At 42.2% G+C, this 20770-nt stretch overlaps 1 protein-coding gene across 1 annotated transcript in view; it reads right to left on the bottom strand.

Moving 5' to 3' along the window:
• Positions 1 to 3222: 3222 nt before the first annotated feature.
• The window catches only part of Oca2 (OCA2 melanosomal transmembrane protein), a 47182-nt gene continuing 29634 nt past the window's right edge, over positions 3223 to 20770 (bottom strand). The window contains exon 5 of the mRNA XM_070043382.1: positions 3223 to 3317. Within this exon, the coding sequence (XP_069899483.1) occupies positions 3223 to 3317 (95 nt within the window). The remainder of the gene's footprint in view (positions 3318 to 20770) is intronic.

The following is a 20770-nucleotide window of genomic DNA, read 5'->3' as shown; positions in this document are numbered from 1 at the left end:
ACCAGGAAATCTCTGAAGTTCTAGAAGTCTTCCTAAACTAATTTGAAGAAAAGGTTTGTCTTTAGAAAACACATCTCTGTGTGCCAATGGCTCATGCCTATAATCCTAGCTGCTCAGGAGGCTAAGATGTGAGGATCTTGGCTCTAAGCCAGTCCAACCAGAAAAGTCCGTGAGACTCTTATCTTTAATTAACCAACAGAAAACAGGAAGTAGAAGTGTGGCTCAAGTGGTAGAGTGCTAGCTTTGAGCATAAAAGTTAAGCACGATCATGAGGCTCTGCCCAATACAGACAGAAAAAATATAATGAAAATAGACACAGACACAGACACAGACACACACACAGACACACACAGACACACACAGACACACAGACACACAGACACACACACACACACACACACACACCTACCCCGAACAAATCCTACCAAAAAGCTTAAAGATGCTCTATCACTAATAACTACACCAATAATGGATGTGGGAAATATCTGAGCTGATGATTTCAATATTCAAAATAATATCCACGATTGCAGGATTTTGTGTCCTTTAAAAGTTTACAAGATTCTGGATGTACAAAGTTACTCTCCTACAGAGTCCTGGTGTAGCTATGGAGTAGCTTCATTTCCACAGGCTGCAGGTTTGAAAGATTCCATTTAGCATATGGTTTCCTTGAGAACAACCCAGATGGGCTTTGAGAGAGGGAAAGGCCAGCTGCACACATTACAATTGGATCTTAAGAAGACCAAACAAAGCTGTCCATTAAATGAGCTCTTAATAGGCAGCCTTTAAAACATGATTATTTCTCATTATCCCACAAATGGAAGCCATTTGCTTTGTACTTGTCATACGGAACTCTGGGAAGGAGGACAAGCGCTGACGGCATCTGCACCAAGAAGCACCAGTCTGCCCTGACTGTAGAGCCACCCTTAAGCTCAGTGAACCTCCCCCATGAATTATACAGTCAACATACACTACAACATGCAGGTTGCTGTTCCAGCCCATGACATGTAACATGAACACACCATGGTCCTTATTGTCCAGGGTGTTTTTACCCAAGTTGTGGAGGGAGACAACAAACAAATGTATACACCTCAGCAGTTCTCCTTCTGTGAACCTTTAGTTACTTGTGATTGCAACTGTCCATTGTCAAACACCGAATGGAATATTCCAGAAATAAGCAACTCCTGGGTTTTTATATTGCACATCTTCCTGAAGAGCATGAAGGAATCTTGCTCCATCCAGCTACCTATCCCACATGGGCCACAGCCCACAAGCCCACCATCAGCACAGCTTAGTGATCTGGGACCACTCAAAATGAAAAATTCGTCTACTAACTCATCATCAGAAAGACAAAAGAAAGCTGGTCTATAATCCTATCTACTCAGGAAACTGAGATCTGAGGATCTTGGTTCAAAGCCAGCCAACTTGGCAGAAAAATCCACGAAACTTTTTATCCCCAATTAGCCAGCAACCTGCTAGAAGTGGAGATGTGGCTCAAGTTGTAGAGTGCTAGCCTGAGGCAAAAAAAAGAGTAAGAGTAGGAGTCCCTGAGTTCAAACCTCAGTACCAACACACACACACACACACACACACACACACACACACACACACACACAAACACAGAGAGAGAGAAAGAGAGAGAGAGACAGAGAGAGAGAGAAGCCAAAAGCTGCTATCACTGTATTACATCACAAAGCCTTTTTATTTCCATATCTCTGGGTTCAACAAGAACAAATAGGTACTGGAAATACCCCACACTCATAAAGATGAAAAGATTACTTACACTGTTTACCCCACCAATGCCTCAGTTTGTACAGAGGTGGCCGTGAGGAGAGATGGGCAACAGAGAATTAACCGAGAGAAGTAACCCAAACAAGAGCATGCTCAAAGTAAAAACAATCTTAGTCACAGACTGCATCTATTAAAGAACATAAAAATCTTGAATTGAATGTAGTATTTAAAAAAAATACAGTCAGGGCCAGGAGCTAGTGGCTCATGCCTATAATCCTAGCTATCCAGGAAGCTGAGATCTGAGGATTGTGGTTAAAAGCCAGCTTGGGTAAGAAAGTTCGTGTGACTCTTATCTCTAATTAACCACCAGAAAAACCACAATTGGTGCTCTGGCTCAAAGTGGTATAGCACTAATCTTGAACAAAAGAGTTCAGGGACAGTGCCTAGGCCCTGAGTTTGAGCCCCCTGAACTACCAAAAACAAAACAAAACAAAACAAAAAAAACAAGAGTCTCTTGGACTTTTCTGCCATGGATAGCTTTGAATCCTCTCAGATTTCAATCTCCTGAACAGCTAAGATTACAAACATGAATGCTGGCTGCAAACAGCATTGTTTTGGTGAACTTGAGATGACCCTCCAGCCATTTCCACTCAGGTGAGAAGAGGAACAAGTTCCCCAATAGCCCAGAAGAAGAAAATGGATACAAATTCAGTCTCTTATTTTGCCTAAGAGATGCCACGATTCGTGCAGGCCTGGTCCCTCATTTGCATGAGTGGTCCAAATACTCTGGCTACACTCCCAGGAGAGAGCCTTCTGTGCTGCCCCTGGGTATCACAACATTAGGTCCAATGAAAGGCTTCTCTCAAGTGGTCTTGTGTACTTTTGATCATCATTAGTAGAGCAAGGTGAACTGGAAACACAAAGTGAGAAGAGGATGGTAAAAGTGACAGCTAGAGCTGGGCGCTGGTGGCTCACACCTCTAATCCTAGCTACTCAGGAGGCTGAGATCTGAGGATCGCAGTTCAAAGCCAGCCTGGGCAGGAAAGACCATGAGACTCCTACCTCCAATAAACCACCAGAAAACTGGAAGTGGCGCTGTAGCTCAAGTGGTAGAGTGCTCGCCTTGAGCTGAAGAGCTGAGGGACAATGCCCAGACCCAGAGTTCAAGTGACAGCTAGACACCATAGACCAGAGAGATACTAGGTACTGTCTAGTGCTAGAGATCATGACACCCAAGAACTGTATTACTCATTAACAGGGACTAAGTGTATCCCAGCAAGCAATGCGGGATTGACAGTTGTAACCTAGGCACGGTTCAGGGTTCTGACACAGGGACACAACTGGTTTTGCTACAGGGCTAAGCACATCCCAGGACTTAAGGCCAGTGTGAAATGACAATTATAACATTAGAAGGTTCTACCTGGGGGTATTTTCCACTGCTGCTAGAAACCAGGGATTCCGACAGCTGTCAAATATTGGAACACTAGGCGTCTCTCAGGGCATGGAGATATAAGCCTTGGTGTCCTTGGGCACGCAGTATCTTGAGATCAACAGCTCTAGAAGATCTTCTCCTTGTCTACCCATGATTCCTATGTGGGTGGTCCAAAAGGAGTGGAGTCAAGTAATCGGTCGCATACACAGTTCCATCACATTACATTTTACAATTTAAATATTGGCATTGAGTTAATAACCTTAATTGAGTTATATCTCAATAAGGCAGATTTTTTTAAAATTAAGAGACTATGTAGAACACAGTGACATATTTTACTTTATGTTTTTATTATCTTTAGTTGTAAAAAGGAATTATATTTCAATAAGGCAGTTTTTTAAAAAAATTCAGAGACTGCAGAATATAGCAAAATGTTTTTTTAAAAGTTTAAGTAGTTGCACAAAGGAGTGTATCTCAATAAGGCAGTTCTTTTTAAAATTAAGAGATTATGCAGAACACAGCCAAATGTTAAAAAAAAATGAAAATAAAAGAGAACAAGCAACAATAACAAAGGCTTCCTGGGTAAATCTGAAAAACATTCACTAACAAATCCACAAATACAATTTTCATTCAGAAACTGTCCTAAGAGTGGCTTGACCTTCTCCCTATCTACTCTAAAGTGTTGCAAAAACTGAACACTGACTTTTGCTCACTGAGTGTGCATTTGAACACAAACTGTCTTTACGCATATAAAAAGACAGTTAACTACATTTCAGATACCGAGGTTCTTTGTACTTAAATCGTCTTCTTGAAACTTGACAAAAAAAAAGTTGCCCAGTTTGAGTTTGTGAAGTGTAAAATTAGAGTGGCCCAATTTCATAGGGATTGAAATAGAATCATTTCTGAAGAGTACAAAAAGGGAATTGCCCAAAGCACTTTCATGTAGAATGTTCTTTTTTTAAAAAAAATTCATTATTTACACTGCAGAGCTTTATTTCCTAAGGGGCTTTGACAAAAATAGAATCATAAAATGCTAGCATCACAAAGGACTTGGAAACCATCTGGTTCCTCTTCATTCTCGGGTGAGTTAAATGAAGTCCAATGAATGGAAGATTCCTGGGGAAGAAGCCAGGGTGGAGGCTGGAAATGGAGGACGAAGCTCCACCCCTGCCTCCCCTTGATGAAGAAAGACTAATATGGCAGCCAGTACCCTGGCTCCAGTATCACAGAGCCTAGCAGGGGAATAACAGTGCTAGGTCCATTCCCTAAGACAGACATTCATTATTCATTCATTCCACTAGTGTATTGGGCATCCTGGGGCACAAAGCTCTAAGCTACAGCCTCCTTGTCCCTGGATTATGACATAGAACTTCATGACACTTGTTTCTAGCAATGAAGAAACACAATAAACAGTTCACAAGCTAATAAGTTATTTAATTGTATACCTGCCACCAGTGTTACCAAGAAGCACCTGGAAGGGAATCCCTAATTTAGAGGGGTGTGAAAAAACTGGTCCTCCATTGTTGATATGACCACCACCATTTTGAAGTCATGATGGACCACAGATTATGGCACATAGATGAAATAAGAACATTAAAAAAAAACTACCTCTCCACACCCCCAGATTGCTGATAAAAGATATAAGAAAAGCATTATCAAGGGGAGGGAGGGCATTGAACACACTGAGTCAACCACCTCTCTGCAGTTAAACTAGAGTAAAATTCACTCATTCATAAAATTCATTAAAAATGCATCCACAAGCTAGATTTTCCCATCATTCTTTGGACTTTGTGTTTTCTTAATTCTCAAGCAGATGCCCCCCCTCGTCTTTTTTAATGACTTAATCTTTTGTTTGTGGCACTGAAACAGTAGATAGCTGTGACTAAAAGAAATTGACTAGTCACTGACTAGTCACGGAGTAAATTTAGCAAGGTCAATCAGACCAAGTTCCCATTATACCTGATGTCTAGGTCAAAAGAGAAGGGCAACAACAGCTACTATAGCATAGTAACTTTTTTCACTGAGATGACACATTTATTTCATGAATTCTTCATTCCCAGTGCTCGCTCTCTCTCTTGGATTTTCTCCATTTAATAAAAAGTCATGGAGGGCCTAAGAAAACCTACTGCAATCATTGTGCTTTCTCGTGAATACTGAGCACCTGTACCACAAGTTGTCATAGATCACAAAGGCCACCCTAGACATGAGGAAGCTGGTAATCAGATGGGAAGGGTGAAACACTCAAGGGCTTCCCTGATCCACTCTCAATAATATAGGCATCCAGCAGCCCACTCCGCAGCACTCTGCAGGCTTCCCAGTACTCCCAGCGGAGTTTCTGGACTCAGTACACAGGATCCCTCAGGGTGGCTTGATGCACTTCATAGCCTTCTGGGGACAGCTGTTCAAGTGGGGGCACTGACCATACCCCTCCAGAATCTGGATCTCCACCACCACCACCTCAGGAGAACTCAGAACTGTCTGGCCCATGTGATCAAGTAGGCCAGGTAGGCTGGCTGGCAATTTGTTGATTTTTAAATGCTTAGTTGATCAGATTGTAGTCTAAAATCTTCAGTGCAAGAATAGCTTCAAGTAGTTTAGGAATAACAATCCAGTTGATTCTGTACAGTTAACAAATGCTAACAGAAAGAAGAATCTAATAAGTTTATTATCCAACAAAAGGTCATCTTTGCAGAAATGCTTCAAGCAGATGCTTTTGGTACGTTTTTTGTTTCTTTGTTTATTTTATTTTGGGGTTTTCTTTTTTTTTTTTTTTTTGCCCAGTCCTGGTCTTGAACTCAGGGTCTCAGTGCTGTTCTTGAGCTCTTTCAGCTCAAGGCTAGTGCTGTAACTACTTGAGCTGCAGCTCCACTTTTGGTTTTGTTTTGATGATTAATTGGAGATAAGGGTTTCTCCAATTTTCCTGCCCGGGCTGGCTTTGAACCGCAATCCTCAGATCTTAGCCTCCTTAATGGCTAGGATTACAGGCATGAGTCACGAAAAAGGTAGAGCTGTAGCTAGTAGCTACTTCCAAAAGTATGTTCTCACAGGGGTTGAGAACTTCTTTTCTGCTAAGGGCCATTTGGATATTGATAACATCCCTCTCAGGCCACACAAAATCATCAATACAGGCAGATGCACTATGGGTAGCTAACTGACAAGAAGTATACATGATTCTCATCATGTATCAAATAATGTCCAGTCTATCACTTACCAAATAGTTTCAAGGGCCAAAACCTCCTAAGTTTAGGGGGCCTGTAAGGAGTGTGAAATGTGCATTGTGATTCATAAATGTGTAATGAGTGCCTAAGATGCAATAAATAAATAACTAACCCTGGTTTTTCCTCCAAAAGGGAACTCTTATGACGTGAGTTGGAGACAAATCAGGGGAATTTATGCACAGGAGATCATGCCCAGCTCCACCTCCTTGGGCTGCATTCCAAGCCAGGGTGCTGAGCTATTAAGGAGTTAGAGGACAAGTCTTCACAAGTTCCATCCTCTACTCCACAGAGCATAACCTCATGTGCATGCCCCCATCTGATAGAGAAGTCCAAAGCACTGACTCAGTGACTGAGTAGAGAAACTTAACGTGTTTCCCTGTCCAGTTTGGATCTTTACTTAAAAAAAATCTATTCCCTGCTCCTCTGGTGTCCCACACTTTGGAGAGGGCTTCTAGACACTTGAAGAAGGGCCAAGTGAGAACAGGCCCAGGACAGGATGAAAGGCTTCTCTATCGCCCTGAGTCTTCCTGCCCACTGACACGGCTGGCATCACCAGCGATCCCCTAGACCTGTTCACATTCCTACTCCATCCAGTCCATGTGCACACTCACAGTGGCCACACCGAGCTGTAAGTCACCCCTGGTTCCTGCCTGCCCCACCCCAACTCCAAGAGGAACACAGGTCCCCAAGTCACATCCAACTCCTTCCTCCACCATTATCCCTGTCTCCCAACCAACCAGACTCTAGCTGCACACTGCCCGTCTAAGGCACAATCAGAGTGATATTTACATGTGAGAGGACACTGAATGACATCCTGCCAAGCCCTTCAGATGGCTTCCTCTAACACGCAGAGACAACTCTTGATCTGGTCTCTAAGGCCCTGCCTGGGCCTCTACTGCACTTCAGGGCCTTTGTCCCAAGTCTCTCCATCCCATCTTATTCCCCAGTGTCTCCTAGCTTACCCACAGTTTTCTGACCAAAGAGCACCCGAGAGAATCTCTGTGAATTTCTCACCAATTCCCAGCACTTCCATAAGGTTTGTTCTCCTTAGTAGCACACACTAGGACCTACCAGGAAACACAGACACTCACAAACACATGCGCACATACCTTTACAGGCACATGTGCACAGGTGAACTTGATGCCCTTGAGTGGTAAGGGTGCCAATTCATATTCAGTAGGTAATAAGAAGATTCAGCCATTCCTGTCTTCATCCTCCCTTAAGCAGTGAACACCTTTCAATCCAAGGAAGAGGACCTTGTTTAATGTCTCTATACCTACATTATGTAACCAGTCTAAAGAAACATTTGAAAACACTTAGAAAACCCTTCAAGAAGTTGGATGGTATGAGTGATTTTCTTTTCCTGAGAGTTTCTTCTTGCTTTATGGGAAAAGAGATTATCTTTAAAGTCCTTTTTTTTGTTCCAGGAGAGTAAAAGGCCAAGAAATAAATCCATGTCCCTGACACTTATTTCAATGTACGTCTCCCATTCATCATTTGTTAGTGCTTCTTCAATCAAAGAACCGAGTAAGACTGTCTACCCAAGTGCAGGGAAGAGCACAGGTTGCCGGGGGATAGGAGCAAAGAGCTCCTCTTAATGTGCCAAGACTATTTTCTGTATTAAATCACTTAATAATTGTTTCATGTCTGTCTTTGCTTTGCCCTGAAGACACCCAAGAAAGAGTTTCAAATCCCATTTTGTGGGTAGTGTTCTGAGCAAGGGAAGGGAAGCCACCTAGAAACTGTTCCCAGGAAACATCCCATTCTCCCCATTCCAAGCATGAGTCAGGCAGAACAAGACTTCATAAATAAAAGAAGAGAGCGTGTGACTACTCTCGGCTCCATAAAGTCCACATGGAGTGGAAGAAATGGAAGTCCTGCCTGCTCAGGCTGCATGGTTAAGGGTGCAAATGCAGGACATGCTGCAGAAACAAAGCTCAGGGAGGAACCTAATCTTCTTTCCTCTAGGATGAAATGACTGAAGAAGGACTCTAGGGAGGAAGGACTGAGGGGAGACCACTGGGAGTCAGCACTTGCTTCCCTGTTAAGAAAGACACTGGGTGGTATCCAAGAGGTTATAAATGGACTAACTGAAGTATAAATAGACTATGGACAGTGTAAATAGTATGATGCTTTGGAAAGATTAGGTCAAAACCCAACAAAATAAGTACCAGGAAATGGATACTTGCAAGGGGATGGGGACAAGGGGAAAGAGGTAGAAGAATGAACAGAGGAAAGGAGTAGGCTGCAGGCAAGAATGCACTGTATATACCACAGAATTGAGAAAAATAAGGGAAGAGGAGGACCGAAGTGGAGTGAAGATGTTGAAGGGATGACATAGATAATGATGCATTGTCTACATAAACTGCTTTGTTAAATGGCAAAAGAAACATCCAACACATAACCTCACCATTAAGAAAAGTGAGGGAGTGGGTATGGGGGAAGGGTACAAGAAAAATGAAAGGGGTGACGTTGATCAAGAGGCACTATATTCATAAACTGCTCTGCTGAATGGTAACTCCTCTGTATAACTATTTAAAGAAAATAAAAATATTAAAAAAAGGAAGAAACCCCATCACACCATTGAAATGTGAGCACAGATGACTTGTTTTCTTGGGTTCTTCAAGCCACATCCTAAAAACTGAAAGATAGCACATATCCTAATATATCACTGGCATTCTGTGATTCACAGACTGCTATCCCAAACAAAAATACGTGACCCCAGGACAGAAGAGAAGCCCTGCAGGGGGGAAGGAGGGAATTGTGTTTGGCAAAGCAAGGATATGTCTTAGAAAAATTGGGTCTGATGCCAGATAGCAGTGGTTCACATCTGTAATCACTGCTAATTGGGAGTTACAAATGAAGAGGAGGCAGTTCAATATCATCTTGAACAAAAAGTTCCAGAGATCCTTTCATGCCAATAATCCTAAAAGGCTGAGAGCTGAGGGTTGAAGTTCAAAGCCAGCAAGTTCAGGAAAGTATGAGGGATAATAATCTCCAATTAACAAAAAAATAGCCACAGTGGAGTTCAAGTGGTGGAGCACTTACCCTGAGCAAATAAAGCCAAGCAAAAATACCAGGCCCTGAGTTCAAGCTCCAGTGTTAGCAAACACAGACACAGGAATGAAACTTAAAATATTGTCATTAAAGAAAAAAAAACTGAAGACAAGCCAGGTACTGGTGACTCCCACCTGTAATCCTAGTCCTAGCTATTCTGGAAGCTGAGGTCTGAGGACTGAGGTTTGAAGCCAGGCCAGCCAGGAAAATCTGTGAGACTCATATCTCCAATTAAGCAACAAAACAGCAAGAAGTGGAAGTGTGGTTCAAATGGCAGAGTGCTAGTGGGACATGGTGGCTCACACATGTAACCTTAGCATACTCAAAAGACAAGATCAGAAAGATTATGGTTCATCTTGGGCACAAAGTTCCCAAGACTCCATCATAACCAATAAGAAGCTGAGCAAGGTGGTGCCATCTTTCACCATGTTGGAAGCATAAATAGGAGGAGGTGGTTCAGGTCATCTGAGCATAAATGCATGACCCTATCTCAAAAATAACCAAAGTAAAAAGGGATAAAACATGGCTCAGTTGATACAGTGCTAGCCTGGCAAGTGCAAGGCCCCAAGTTCAAACCCTAGTACTGCCGAAACCAGATGGAGACAATTATATGGTAAACTGTATTTTGCAATGATGGATTCCATTTTGTGCCAAGAGACTGCCATTTTGGTAAAGTTGCTATTCCCAACATGTTAGGATATGCTTAGTTTGCTATTCTTCTAAAGTTTCCCTGAAGAACAAAAGAATAAACTATCTTTAGCCTAGAGAAAGAGATGTCTGGCATGCTATGCAGATGCATTCAGTATACCCCATACCTGTTCATCAGACTCTCTTTCTCCTACCAAGACGTCATCTGCCAGTGTTTGGTTAACAAGGAGTAAAATATGTACACAGGGCTTTGCCAAGGTCCTCCTCCCGCCCTGTTGACAGATGCACCCTGCCCATGACACTTTCTGCCATAAACATATAGTACTTACTTTCACTGAAACACAGAAACTGGAGAACATGTTCTTCTGGTTTCAACAAACTTTTTTTTCCAGTCCTGGGGCTTGAACTTTTGTGCTCAAGGCTAGTAGTCTGCTACTTGAGCCACAGCTCCATTTCTAGCCCTTTGGTGGTTAACTGGAGATAAGAGTCTCACAGACTTTGCTGCCTGGGTTGGCTTTAAACTGCAATCCTCAGATCTCAGCCTATTAAGTAGCTAGGATTATAGGTATGAGCCACCAGTTCTTGGCAAAACCTTTAAGAGGGAAAAAGAAGCCAGGTATAAAGGTTCACACCTGTAGTCCCTGCACTCAGAAGTCTGAGGCAGGAGGGTGCTAGATTCAGGTACATAAGTTCAAGGCAAGTCTCAGAAACAAAGCAAAATCTATAGAAGAGTGTGAGAGAAGGAGAAACCTATAGTCTCAAATCTAGTCTCAGAGCAAAATCTATGGAAGGAGAGTGAGAGTGGAGGAAAGGAAGGAAGGTAGGAAGGAAGGAAGGAAGGAAGGAAGGAAGGAAGGAAGGAAGGAAGGAAGGAAGGAAGGAAGGAAGGAAGGAAGGAAGGAAGGAAGGAAGGAAAGGAAGGAAGGAAGGAAAGGAAGGAAGGAAGGAAGGAAGGAAGGAAGGAAGGAAGGAAGGAAGGAAGGAAGGAAGAGAGAAGGAGGGAGGAAGGGAGAGAGGGAGGGAGGGAGGGAGGAAAGGCAGGGAGGAAGGAAGGGAGGGACAGAGGCAGATAAGCAGACAAGTAGACAAAAGAAAAGGAGAAGAAGGGGAAGGGAAGAGGGAAGAAGGGAGGAAGGAAGGTAGAATCGAGAGAGAAAAAATGGATGAAAATCACAAGCTATGAAAGGTCATTAAAGCTCATTAAAGGAAACTATTTCATCTTCATTCAGGTCTTTTCAACTAGGAAGAAATATCTATCAAATCACTAGGTTTGTAATTACAGTGTCACCCAGTGAGACATTGAAATTCATATTCACACAATGAGAAATAATCCACAGGAAGCACAGGTCAAAGGGGAGAAAGAAGCCTCTCAATCCTTGTTTCCAAGAGGAAACGAATAGCAATGCTTTCCATCTTAAAAAAAATGTAGAGAGGAAAGAGTGAAGTTAGGCAAAAATAGCTCTACAATGAAAAAAATACAAAAATATACACTATAGACTTTGTAAATATTAAGAAAAGGGTTTGATAGTCAAAGAGTATAAAATACAAAGACTTTCGATTTTAACTATATAAATGCATAGCACAAAAGAGAAGAAAATGAAGGTGCACTCAAGCCATACTATGATGCCTATGGACAAAAGGTGGTTGAGGGGAATACTTGACATATTTACAACAGTGACAAAATTACTAAAAGTCTTAATTGTCCTTTGACTATTCATGTGAAAGCCAAAAGTACTGAAAACAAATATTACCAGAATTTTAGTAGTGGGTAAGCGTGGCTCAGTCAGTCTTTAAGATTATTATTATGTCACTGACCAAAGTATTGATGTGTTTCTGTTAAACTCTATAAAACTATAAATTTACCCAGTGGAAAAGTAAAGCAATGCCATGGTCTCATACCCCAAGAAACAGGTGGCCCCATTAGCCACTGGAGAAGCAGTTGAGTCCCGAGCACCAAACTGGTGATGCAGCAAGGAAAGACAAAACCAGATGACACAGCATTTGAGGATGTAATTTGAACTAAGTGAATGGGAGGAACTTCCTGTTTGCTCCATTGCTTCAGCTATGGTATACATCACAGCCAGAAGAGAGAGAGACTTGCTAATAAGGCCCTGTAATTGCTTTGCCTACCTAGTGCATATAAGCCAGAGCTGGGCAGGCAGAAATAAGCCCTTAAGTAGTGTCAGGAAGGCAGTTAGGAAGTTGGAAAGAAGGAATGGGAAATCTTGAAAGAAGATCAATCTTGGAACCTTGCAAAGTTCAAAATAACTACAGAAATAGCAGGATACATCACCAAGAGCCCTAAAAATAATCCACTCAGGTAATAATTTATCATGCTATAATTATAGATTGTGTTTTCAAATAATCTGCTCTTCAAAGATAGTGCAGCCACAGAGGGTCATTACTTCATTTGTTCAAGACTAAAATGTCTCGTTCATATATAATGTTCCATTCATAAATATGAGTGGACATCTAAGGCTCTAGTGCCCCCAGTGGTGAGGACTACCTTTCCCAACCATTGGAGGAACAATAAATACTGCACAACCTAGCAGGAAGGCACCCTCCTTGGCCAGCTCCACTTTAAACCTTGATCCTCAGATCTCAGCCTTCTGAATAGCTAAGATTACAGGTGTGAGCCACCAGTTCCTGGCTCATTTTTACTGAATAGCTAAGATTACAGGTGTGAGCCACCAGTTCCTGGCTAATTTTTACTTTTTAACAAACAAGCCAAAATGGCTCATTTAACATGTAAGACATCAGCATGAAGTGTCTTTCTGGGGTGAAAGAAATATTCTAATTGGGTTTATGGTGATGTTTGCACAATGTGGCATATTTTTTTAAGTCCTGAGCTCTATACTTTCAATGGGCCGATTAGTATAAATGCCACTGTCGTAACCTTAGCTTGTGCCACAGTCCTTCCATGGGACCCAGCTTCTGTGGATTCAAAGTCATTTTGACAGCCTACATAGCAAGACCCTGTCTTAAAACAACCCACAGCTGGATGGTGGTGGCTCACGCCTGTCATCCTAGCTACTCAGGAGGCTAAAATCTGAGGATAGTAATTCAAAGCCAGTTTGGGCAATAAAGTCTATGAGACTCTTGTCTCCAATAAACTACTCAGAAAAGGCCAGAAATCTCACTGTGGCTCAAGTGGTAGAGAGCTAGCCTTGAGCACAGAGAGGCTCAGGGACAGCACCCAGGCCCTGAACTCAGGGCCTGGGTGCTGTCCCTGAGCCCAAGCTCCAGGGCTGGCAAACAAAACAAAACAAAAACAAACAAAAACCCTCAAAAATAAATCCCACAGCTGGTGCTGGTAGCTACACCAGTCATCCTAGCTACTCAGGAGGTTAAATTAAAAGCTAGCCCCAGCAGGAAAGTCTGTGAGACTCACCTCCAAGTAACCACCAGAAAACTGAAAGTGGTGCTGTGGCTCAAAGTGGTTGAGTGCTAGCCTTGGAAGCCCAAGCCCTGAGTTCAAGTTCCATGACCTATATCAACAACGAAAAAACAGCCCTTCCCTCAAAAAAAAATAAAACAAAACAAAACAAAAACAACCAACAGGTGTTGTGAGTTCAGAGTAACTTCTATCCATGACGTATTTTGTCATGAAACTGAAAGTATGACAGCTACTAGGTGTCATAGCTACATGGCTGCCACTGGTTAAGAGGTCCCAAACTCAAAAGAGGCTGAAACCTACCAGTCCTGTGGGCTGGCCTGACTTTTTCCATGAAACCAGGTTTTCAAATCCTTCTTTTGCTCTTGCAGGTCTTTAAGAACATGGAAACTGGGAGAAAGTGAGGGAAGGGGTAACACTGTCCAAAAAGAAATGCACTCATTCCCTGAGGTACACAACTGCAACCCCTCTGTATGTCACTTTTATAATAACAAGAAAAAGAAAAAGAACCTGGAGCCGTAATTTCCTCATCTGTAGAGTGGAAATGGACGTTGAAGAACCCCATCTGAAATGCTTGGGGCCAGATGTGGATTTTCCAAAGTTGTCATTGGAATAGGACTTCTCTGTGTCTCTTTCTGGATATGGAGGAGGATGTGAGAAGGGACGTGCACAGCAATGCTCAGTCGTGTGACTTGAAAACCCACCAGAAGTGGGGGTGGCACAAGTGAGCCAGTCAGTCATCCTGCTGTGACACCTAGAGTTGGTTGATTAGCCCATGACTCAGAGTCTCTACTTAGAATAAATAGAACTTAAGATGCATCTTCACTAGTTCTAGATGGGGGCGGGAGGGAAACACTGGGAGAGCACAAGGGAAGGTGCGGTATTGTCCAAAAAGAAATGTACTCTCTTCCTGACTTGTGTAACTGTAACCCCTCTGTATATCACCATTATAATGATAATTTAAAAAATCATAGACCTAAAGATATAGAAATTATATATATAGACATACATATATAGGCTAGAATTCATACATATATTTGTGCTCTATCAACTGAAAGGATCTAGAAGCAATGGCATTCCAGCATCAATGAACACATCTAAAGTACAGATCATGGTTTCTCAAACTATTCTTTTAATGGAAGACAGCCAAGTTCCTTGAAGAAACGGCTGAGTCTAGGGCTGGGGCAACACACACACACACACACACACACACACACACACACACACACACACACACACACACACACACGATGATCTTAAGAAAATAACAGAAACACACACACACACACACACACACACACACACACACACACACACACACACACACACACACACACACACACGATGATCTTAAGAAAATAACAGAAACCTCCAGGATGCAGAAATGTAATATTTAGGGTAAGTCAGGGGACACTGGAGCCAATAGACAGAATTGAATTTCTAGTGGTCAAAACTGCAATGACTTAAGTAAACAATAAAGCAATGTCAGATTATAACCCACAACATATCCAATAGATAGGTATGAATACAAAGAAACAAATACTAGAACAGGTAATGAGGGAGAAAAACTAATCTATGTAGAAGATTCCTCCTATCTCTGCCTCTTGAGTAGCATGAGATTACAGGTGTGCCCCCACTGTGCTGGCTCCCTGGGTTCATGATGTGATAGATGCTGAAAATAAATAATGCTGTGATTTCCTCCCCACCAAACCCCACAAACCTAATTAGACTGTGACAAGAATGTTGGGTAAATTCTAATTGAGCACAATGCTGTAAAACCCGTGACAAATATACCTCCAAACTGTCAAAAGCCACCAAAAGCAAGGAAAGTCTAGGACACTGTCAAATCAAGAAGAGGCTTGGAAAGCATGATGCTAAACATAATGTAGTCACCTAGATGGGAGCTGGAGTGGAAAGGGCCAGTTTGAGGGGGGGAGAGAGAGAAATCAAGGAAATGTGAAGTGTGCACCTTAGCTAATTAAGAAAATATCGTTTTTCAGTATTCTTGTTCTTCTGCCGAAGACACAGAAGCATATCTTTGGGATTCTCTACCTAAAAACATTTCAAGATGCTGTGATACAAATGATCAAGATGGTATGTATGCTAAGATTGTTAGATCAGGCAACCCAAGGGAGAAGCATGACTGTTAACTTGAAGGAAGATCCAGCTGCTCACCTCTGCCAGAAAGCAAATGATACTTTGAAACCATCTCTCAAGTGATTTGTCTTTGCAATCTGTACATTATTATTCTTAATGCAAATTCCTTTCAAAGTTTAGACCTCCCCAATCCTACAGCAACATCAGAGAATCAAGTTTTTCTTCATTCATTTGTGTTTTCTTAAGAGTTTCTGCACACTGAGATATTTATTTCACCCAAAGTGAGCAAGCTAATTAATCCTTTTCCAGCAATACTGTTGCTGGCACAGAAACATTAATGCAGGCAACAATGTGCATGAGACAGCGGGAAAGATTAACTGGCAATCTTCAGTTGAAACAACAAACATGTCGTTTGCATAAACACCTATGAATATGCATATATAATCACATGTACATGCAAACACAGGGATATGTGCTAGAACCACAATTAATGGCCAAGCATGCACTCCACCGGTGTGCATGTGTGCCTAACAAATCATAATTCATACATGCAGGAGCACACATTCACACTGACACACAACCATGCATGCCTGTAGATACATGGGAGCCACACATGTAGGCACGCATGCACAGGCACAATGCAAACACCGTCCTAAGTGTCATGTGTGCATCACATGTGTCATGCAGGTGCCCTTCTGAAACAGACAAGCCTTGAGGATATTTTGTCAATGCACTGTATGGTTTCACTCACATATGGTAACTAGAATTGAAAAATCCTTAGAAAGTGAAATCGTAGCTGCTAAGGGCTGGGGGACAGGAAGGAGGTATCATTACTTAGTGAATTTTGAAAGCAAACACTTGGGAAGGCCTCTGGGACTGATCCCCAGCCTTTCTTACTGGCACATACCAAGTTCCAGACCCCAGAGGAAAGCAAGCTTCCTCATGGCCACATTGAACATTCCATTCAGAACATGGTGAGCTAGGCTTACTACACGAAAAAGAATACCAGGAAGAGATAGTTCCCTGGAGAAATGGACAAAGCCCTCCCAAGATCCAGGATCCCAGATGCTAGCCAATGCTGAGCCTGCAGCAGACCTGCTTTGCAAGCTCTTCCTTGCCAGCAGCAGCCTTGCCTAAAGGGTTTCACAATTACTCTGAAGCTGACTTCATACCTGGGATAGGTGTGAGCCACACACTGGATCTGCAGAAGGACGATGCTCGATGCATCCAGTAGAGGTGGGGCCTCGATGGACTATCAACGGTCAGTTCACCTGCACACACCTTGCTAATCACAGGTGGCGTAAGTACAAAAGTCTCTAGGAGCAAAGGTAATGTTGATGGGTTAATGCTCTCTAAACTGACGAGTAGCCCTGTTGGGAATTAATTAGGAATTTACGTTTTAATTAAGGCCCGATCTGACTTGAATAATAAGCAATCATTGCATTATTACATGACAAATCATTACATTAGACAAAATGAAAAACCACTTCCAGATGATTCGCCTAATTGAGAAATGATTTGCTCAGTGTGTCTCTTCCCCATGGATGGCCAATCTTCAGCCAATGTTGTGGCTGGCTCCACCAAGCGCAATCCAGGAGTGCCAGCTTTGTGTCTCGGGTGCCTCCTTCCTTCAATCTGCCTCAGTCCAGCAGAGGCCTGTTGTGCCCACTGGGTGCCTAGGCAGGCAGCATGGAAGGCAATGGTTTCCATTTTGCATAGACCGGGCCATTACTACTCAGCGAGCAGACAAATGGAAAAGGCCAGCCAGTGTTTGGGCACAAAAGGGACTAGAGGAAAGAACCTGGCACTCTTTGAAGATAACAAATAATAAAGAAGGCCGGATAGGAGTAGACAAGAAGAACTTTAGGCAGAAAGTAGCATGGGTCCCTTAGAGGTCTGAGCCTCTCTATTATAATAGAAGTAGAAGAACAGAGAGAGGACGGGGCGGCCTACTGTGGAGCACACACTGGGAGCAAAGCCCAGAGAACCCAAAGGCAGCAGGACTGTAGACATTTTAGAAGATAGCCCTTGCCTCATAGGGTCCCACGGGAACCAATCTTGGCTACCCATGATCCTCCTAACCTCATCTTTTAGCTTGCTCCTTCTCCCTGCTTACAGGCTCCAGCACAGCTCTTCTGGGATGCGCCTAACACAGTATGGGCAGCTATTGGTCCTCCCACGCCCCCACCCCACTCCCACCTGATCCCAGCCAGCTTTGCTCCTAGCTCCCTGGGTCTGTGGAAGGCAATCAACAGGACTAGGGAAGATAGCAACAAAGCCATTTCGACGTTAGCTGCACTATGCACCACCTGAACTGAGGCAATAGATTTGTCTTCAGAACTACAGCCTATTTAAGGCTGTCAAATGCTTTTTCAGCTTTTCAATTCCAGACTACTGACTAGGTATGTGAGCTCTGGAGACTTCAGAGGAAGACAGCCTGTAAACACATAGAATCTACCGAAGCCACACCAGGAAATTTTGTACACAGGCCCGCAAGAACCTGTGCTAATGTCCACTAAAAATGGCAAATGAGAGTCTCCCTTTATACAGCGTGGTTTCTTGGGAGACAGTGGGCACTGTGCTTCCCAAGGTATTTTATGTGTATGTGTGTGTGTAATATATATCTAAAATGTTTTACATAATGTATATATGCCATATATAATATATCTATCTATAGATATATAGTGTATATGTTAGTATATAGATATACTATATATAGTCTATATACATAGTATATGTATAGGTAGATATATTATATATTACACAATATATGTTATTGTGTTATATTATATATATATAGTTATTTTTTAAGCCAGGATTGCTGATTGGTTTCATCCAAATGAAAAAGCTAGTATTGCATTTCATGTGTGCAGCAGCATGATGAGAGAGTTGTGTTTCATTTTGCTAATCAATGAGAAGCCAAGAAGCCAAGCCCTATGCACACAGAGTAATACACAATAGGACCAAGGTTCAATCCCAGAGGCAGGATCCTCAACTACTATACCACCACTGCCAACCAATCCAATCTAAGCAAAGGAGGAGTGGAGGAAAGAAGGATGGGGGTGTCGGGAAGGCAGCTGGTGCTTGGTGCAGGTATAAATCCAGGCACAGACTAAATATAACACCCCTTTCCACTCAGTCTCTCTCTCTTCCCATCAGCTCCTCCTTCCACATCACACGGGAATTTAGGTAATGTCTCTTGCATTCAAACCTTCTCTGGAACTGGAGCAAGGGTCAGGCAAACCGACGTGGTCCTGTATAACTTGGAGCCTCTGCCTAGCACAGAGGTTGGCTTGAAGATTCATGAGGCAATTAGCATATCAACATTTTGAGGTGCTTTACGTTGAGGAAGTGTTTACTCTTGTTTTACTTGACACTTCCCAAAGTTATTTGAACATAACACACTCATTCTGTGACTCTTCCTGAATCTGACAGGATTATTCAGCACAGCCTAAGTGGAATGCCTGAGGAATCTACACTTCCTGTCTCCACATGGCCATCCAATGGAATGCCTAGAGTTCTGGAGCAGAGAGGCCTTCACAGTGTGTGATGGACAAGCCCTACAGAGCCAGCCCATCTCAAGAAAGCAGGTGATCTTCCAACAAACGTGGCTGACCTGGTATCCATGAGGAACTGGAGCCAAGACATGTCTCCCCTTCCTACCACTTCACCTTTCCCTTCTTTTCTATATTTTTCAAATGCCAAAATCTACAGATGCTCAAGTCAGAACCCACCCACATCCTCCCATCTCTAGACAACTTACAATGCTCACTATTACATAAATGCCACAGGAATAGTTTTTATAGTGTTTAGGAAACCCTGAGAAAAAGAAAGAAAGGCCATGTACAGATTCCTGACAGATCAAATCAACTTCTCAAATATTTGTGATCCAAAGTGAATTGAATTCTTGGATCTAGAACATTTAAATGAAGGGGGTAAATTTTTTATCTGAATATTAAAGTCAGACTTATTTTCTATTTAAAATTTACAATGAGACTGTAAGCTGGGTGCATCTGACAATTATACACACCAGAAAACTGAAACTAGGCAAGTCTTAGAGGAACTATACAACATTGCAAGAGCTGAACACCTGAGATATGCAGGATCACAGTCTGATTTAAATAAAAATATGCAAGTTGAATGGTAAGAAACCTTAAAAGTTAATTCTCAAAGGTGAGTCTCAAGGTGAGTTTGGAAGCAAGAATGGGAATGCTTAGATACGTCTGAGTTCAATATAGAATAAAAGCAAATTCAAAGAGCCACCACCTCCAAGGCTTGGGACAGCAATCAGCAGGACTTAAAAAAAATTGGTTGGATGCTTTATTCTTTAAAAGTTTCATGAGTCAATCAATGGAAAGGATAGATATTCAGCTGAAAAAATACAAAGAAAACTATTAAAATGCTACAGAATTGTTTGCAATGTCCAGCTCTCCTGAAGGTAGAAAGAAAATGATTTCAATTCTATAAAGACAGGCGTTCTTCTTTTAAGGTTAGTGGGAAACTTGTGAAATATTAAAAGGCTGTGAGAGCTAATCCAGAGACATTTAAAACAGATATGATCATATAGTTTTTATTGTAATCAAGAGGAAAGTAAATCATCTTGAAAAATGTACATTTGAATTTCTGAAAATTATTTTCCATTCACACTTTGATTTTTTTATACACTGGCAAGTTTTCCATAGTGTGTGTGTGTGTGTGTGTGTGTGTGTGTGTGTGTGTGTGTGTGTGTGTGTGTGTGTGTGTGTGTGTGTGTGTGTGTGTGTGTGTGTGTGTGTGTGTGTGTGTGTGTGTGTGTGTGTGTGTGTGTGTGTGAAACTCAAGGCCCAATGTTCTCTATTGGCTGTTTCCCTCAAGGTTGGCACTCTACCACTTGAGCCACATCTCCACATATGACTTTTTGTTGGTTAACTGTAGATAAAAGCCTCAAAAACTTTCCTGCCCAGGCTGACTAAATCTCCATCCTCAGATCTCAAATTTCTACATAGTTAGAATTAAAGACATGAGCCACTGGTGCCTGGCCATAATCTCTTTATACACAGACACTAAGATATTTGAAGTTGTTGAGTAAGAATCTCTACCAGAAGGCACTACTTTCCTTGTAAATTCTGTAACTGCAAATAGATCTTGCTAGACTGACCTTGGTTTTAACTTGATATTTTTTTACGCACTTCATATTGCTCTTGTCAATGTTGAAAGAGG

This window comes from Dipodomys merriami, unplaced genomic scaffold (genome assembly GCF_024711535.1).
Source record: "Dipodomys merriami isolate MVZ:Mamm:240054 unplaced genomic scaffold, mDipMer1.0.p SCAF_33, whole genome shotgun sequence".
Classification (NCBI taxonomy): Eukaryota; Metazoa; Chordata; class Mammalia; order Rodentia; family Heteromyidae; genus Dipodomys; species Dipodomys merriami.
Note: the sequence above shows the minus strand (reverse complement) of the source record. Positions and strands in the feature narration are given on the sequence as shown.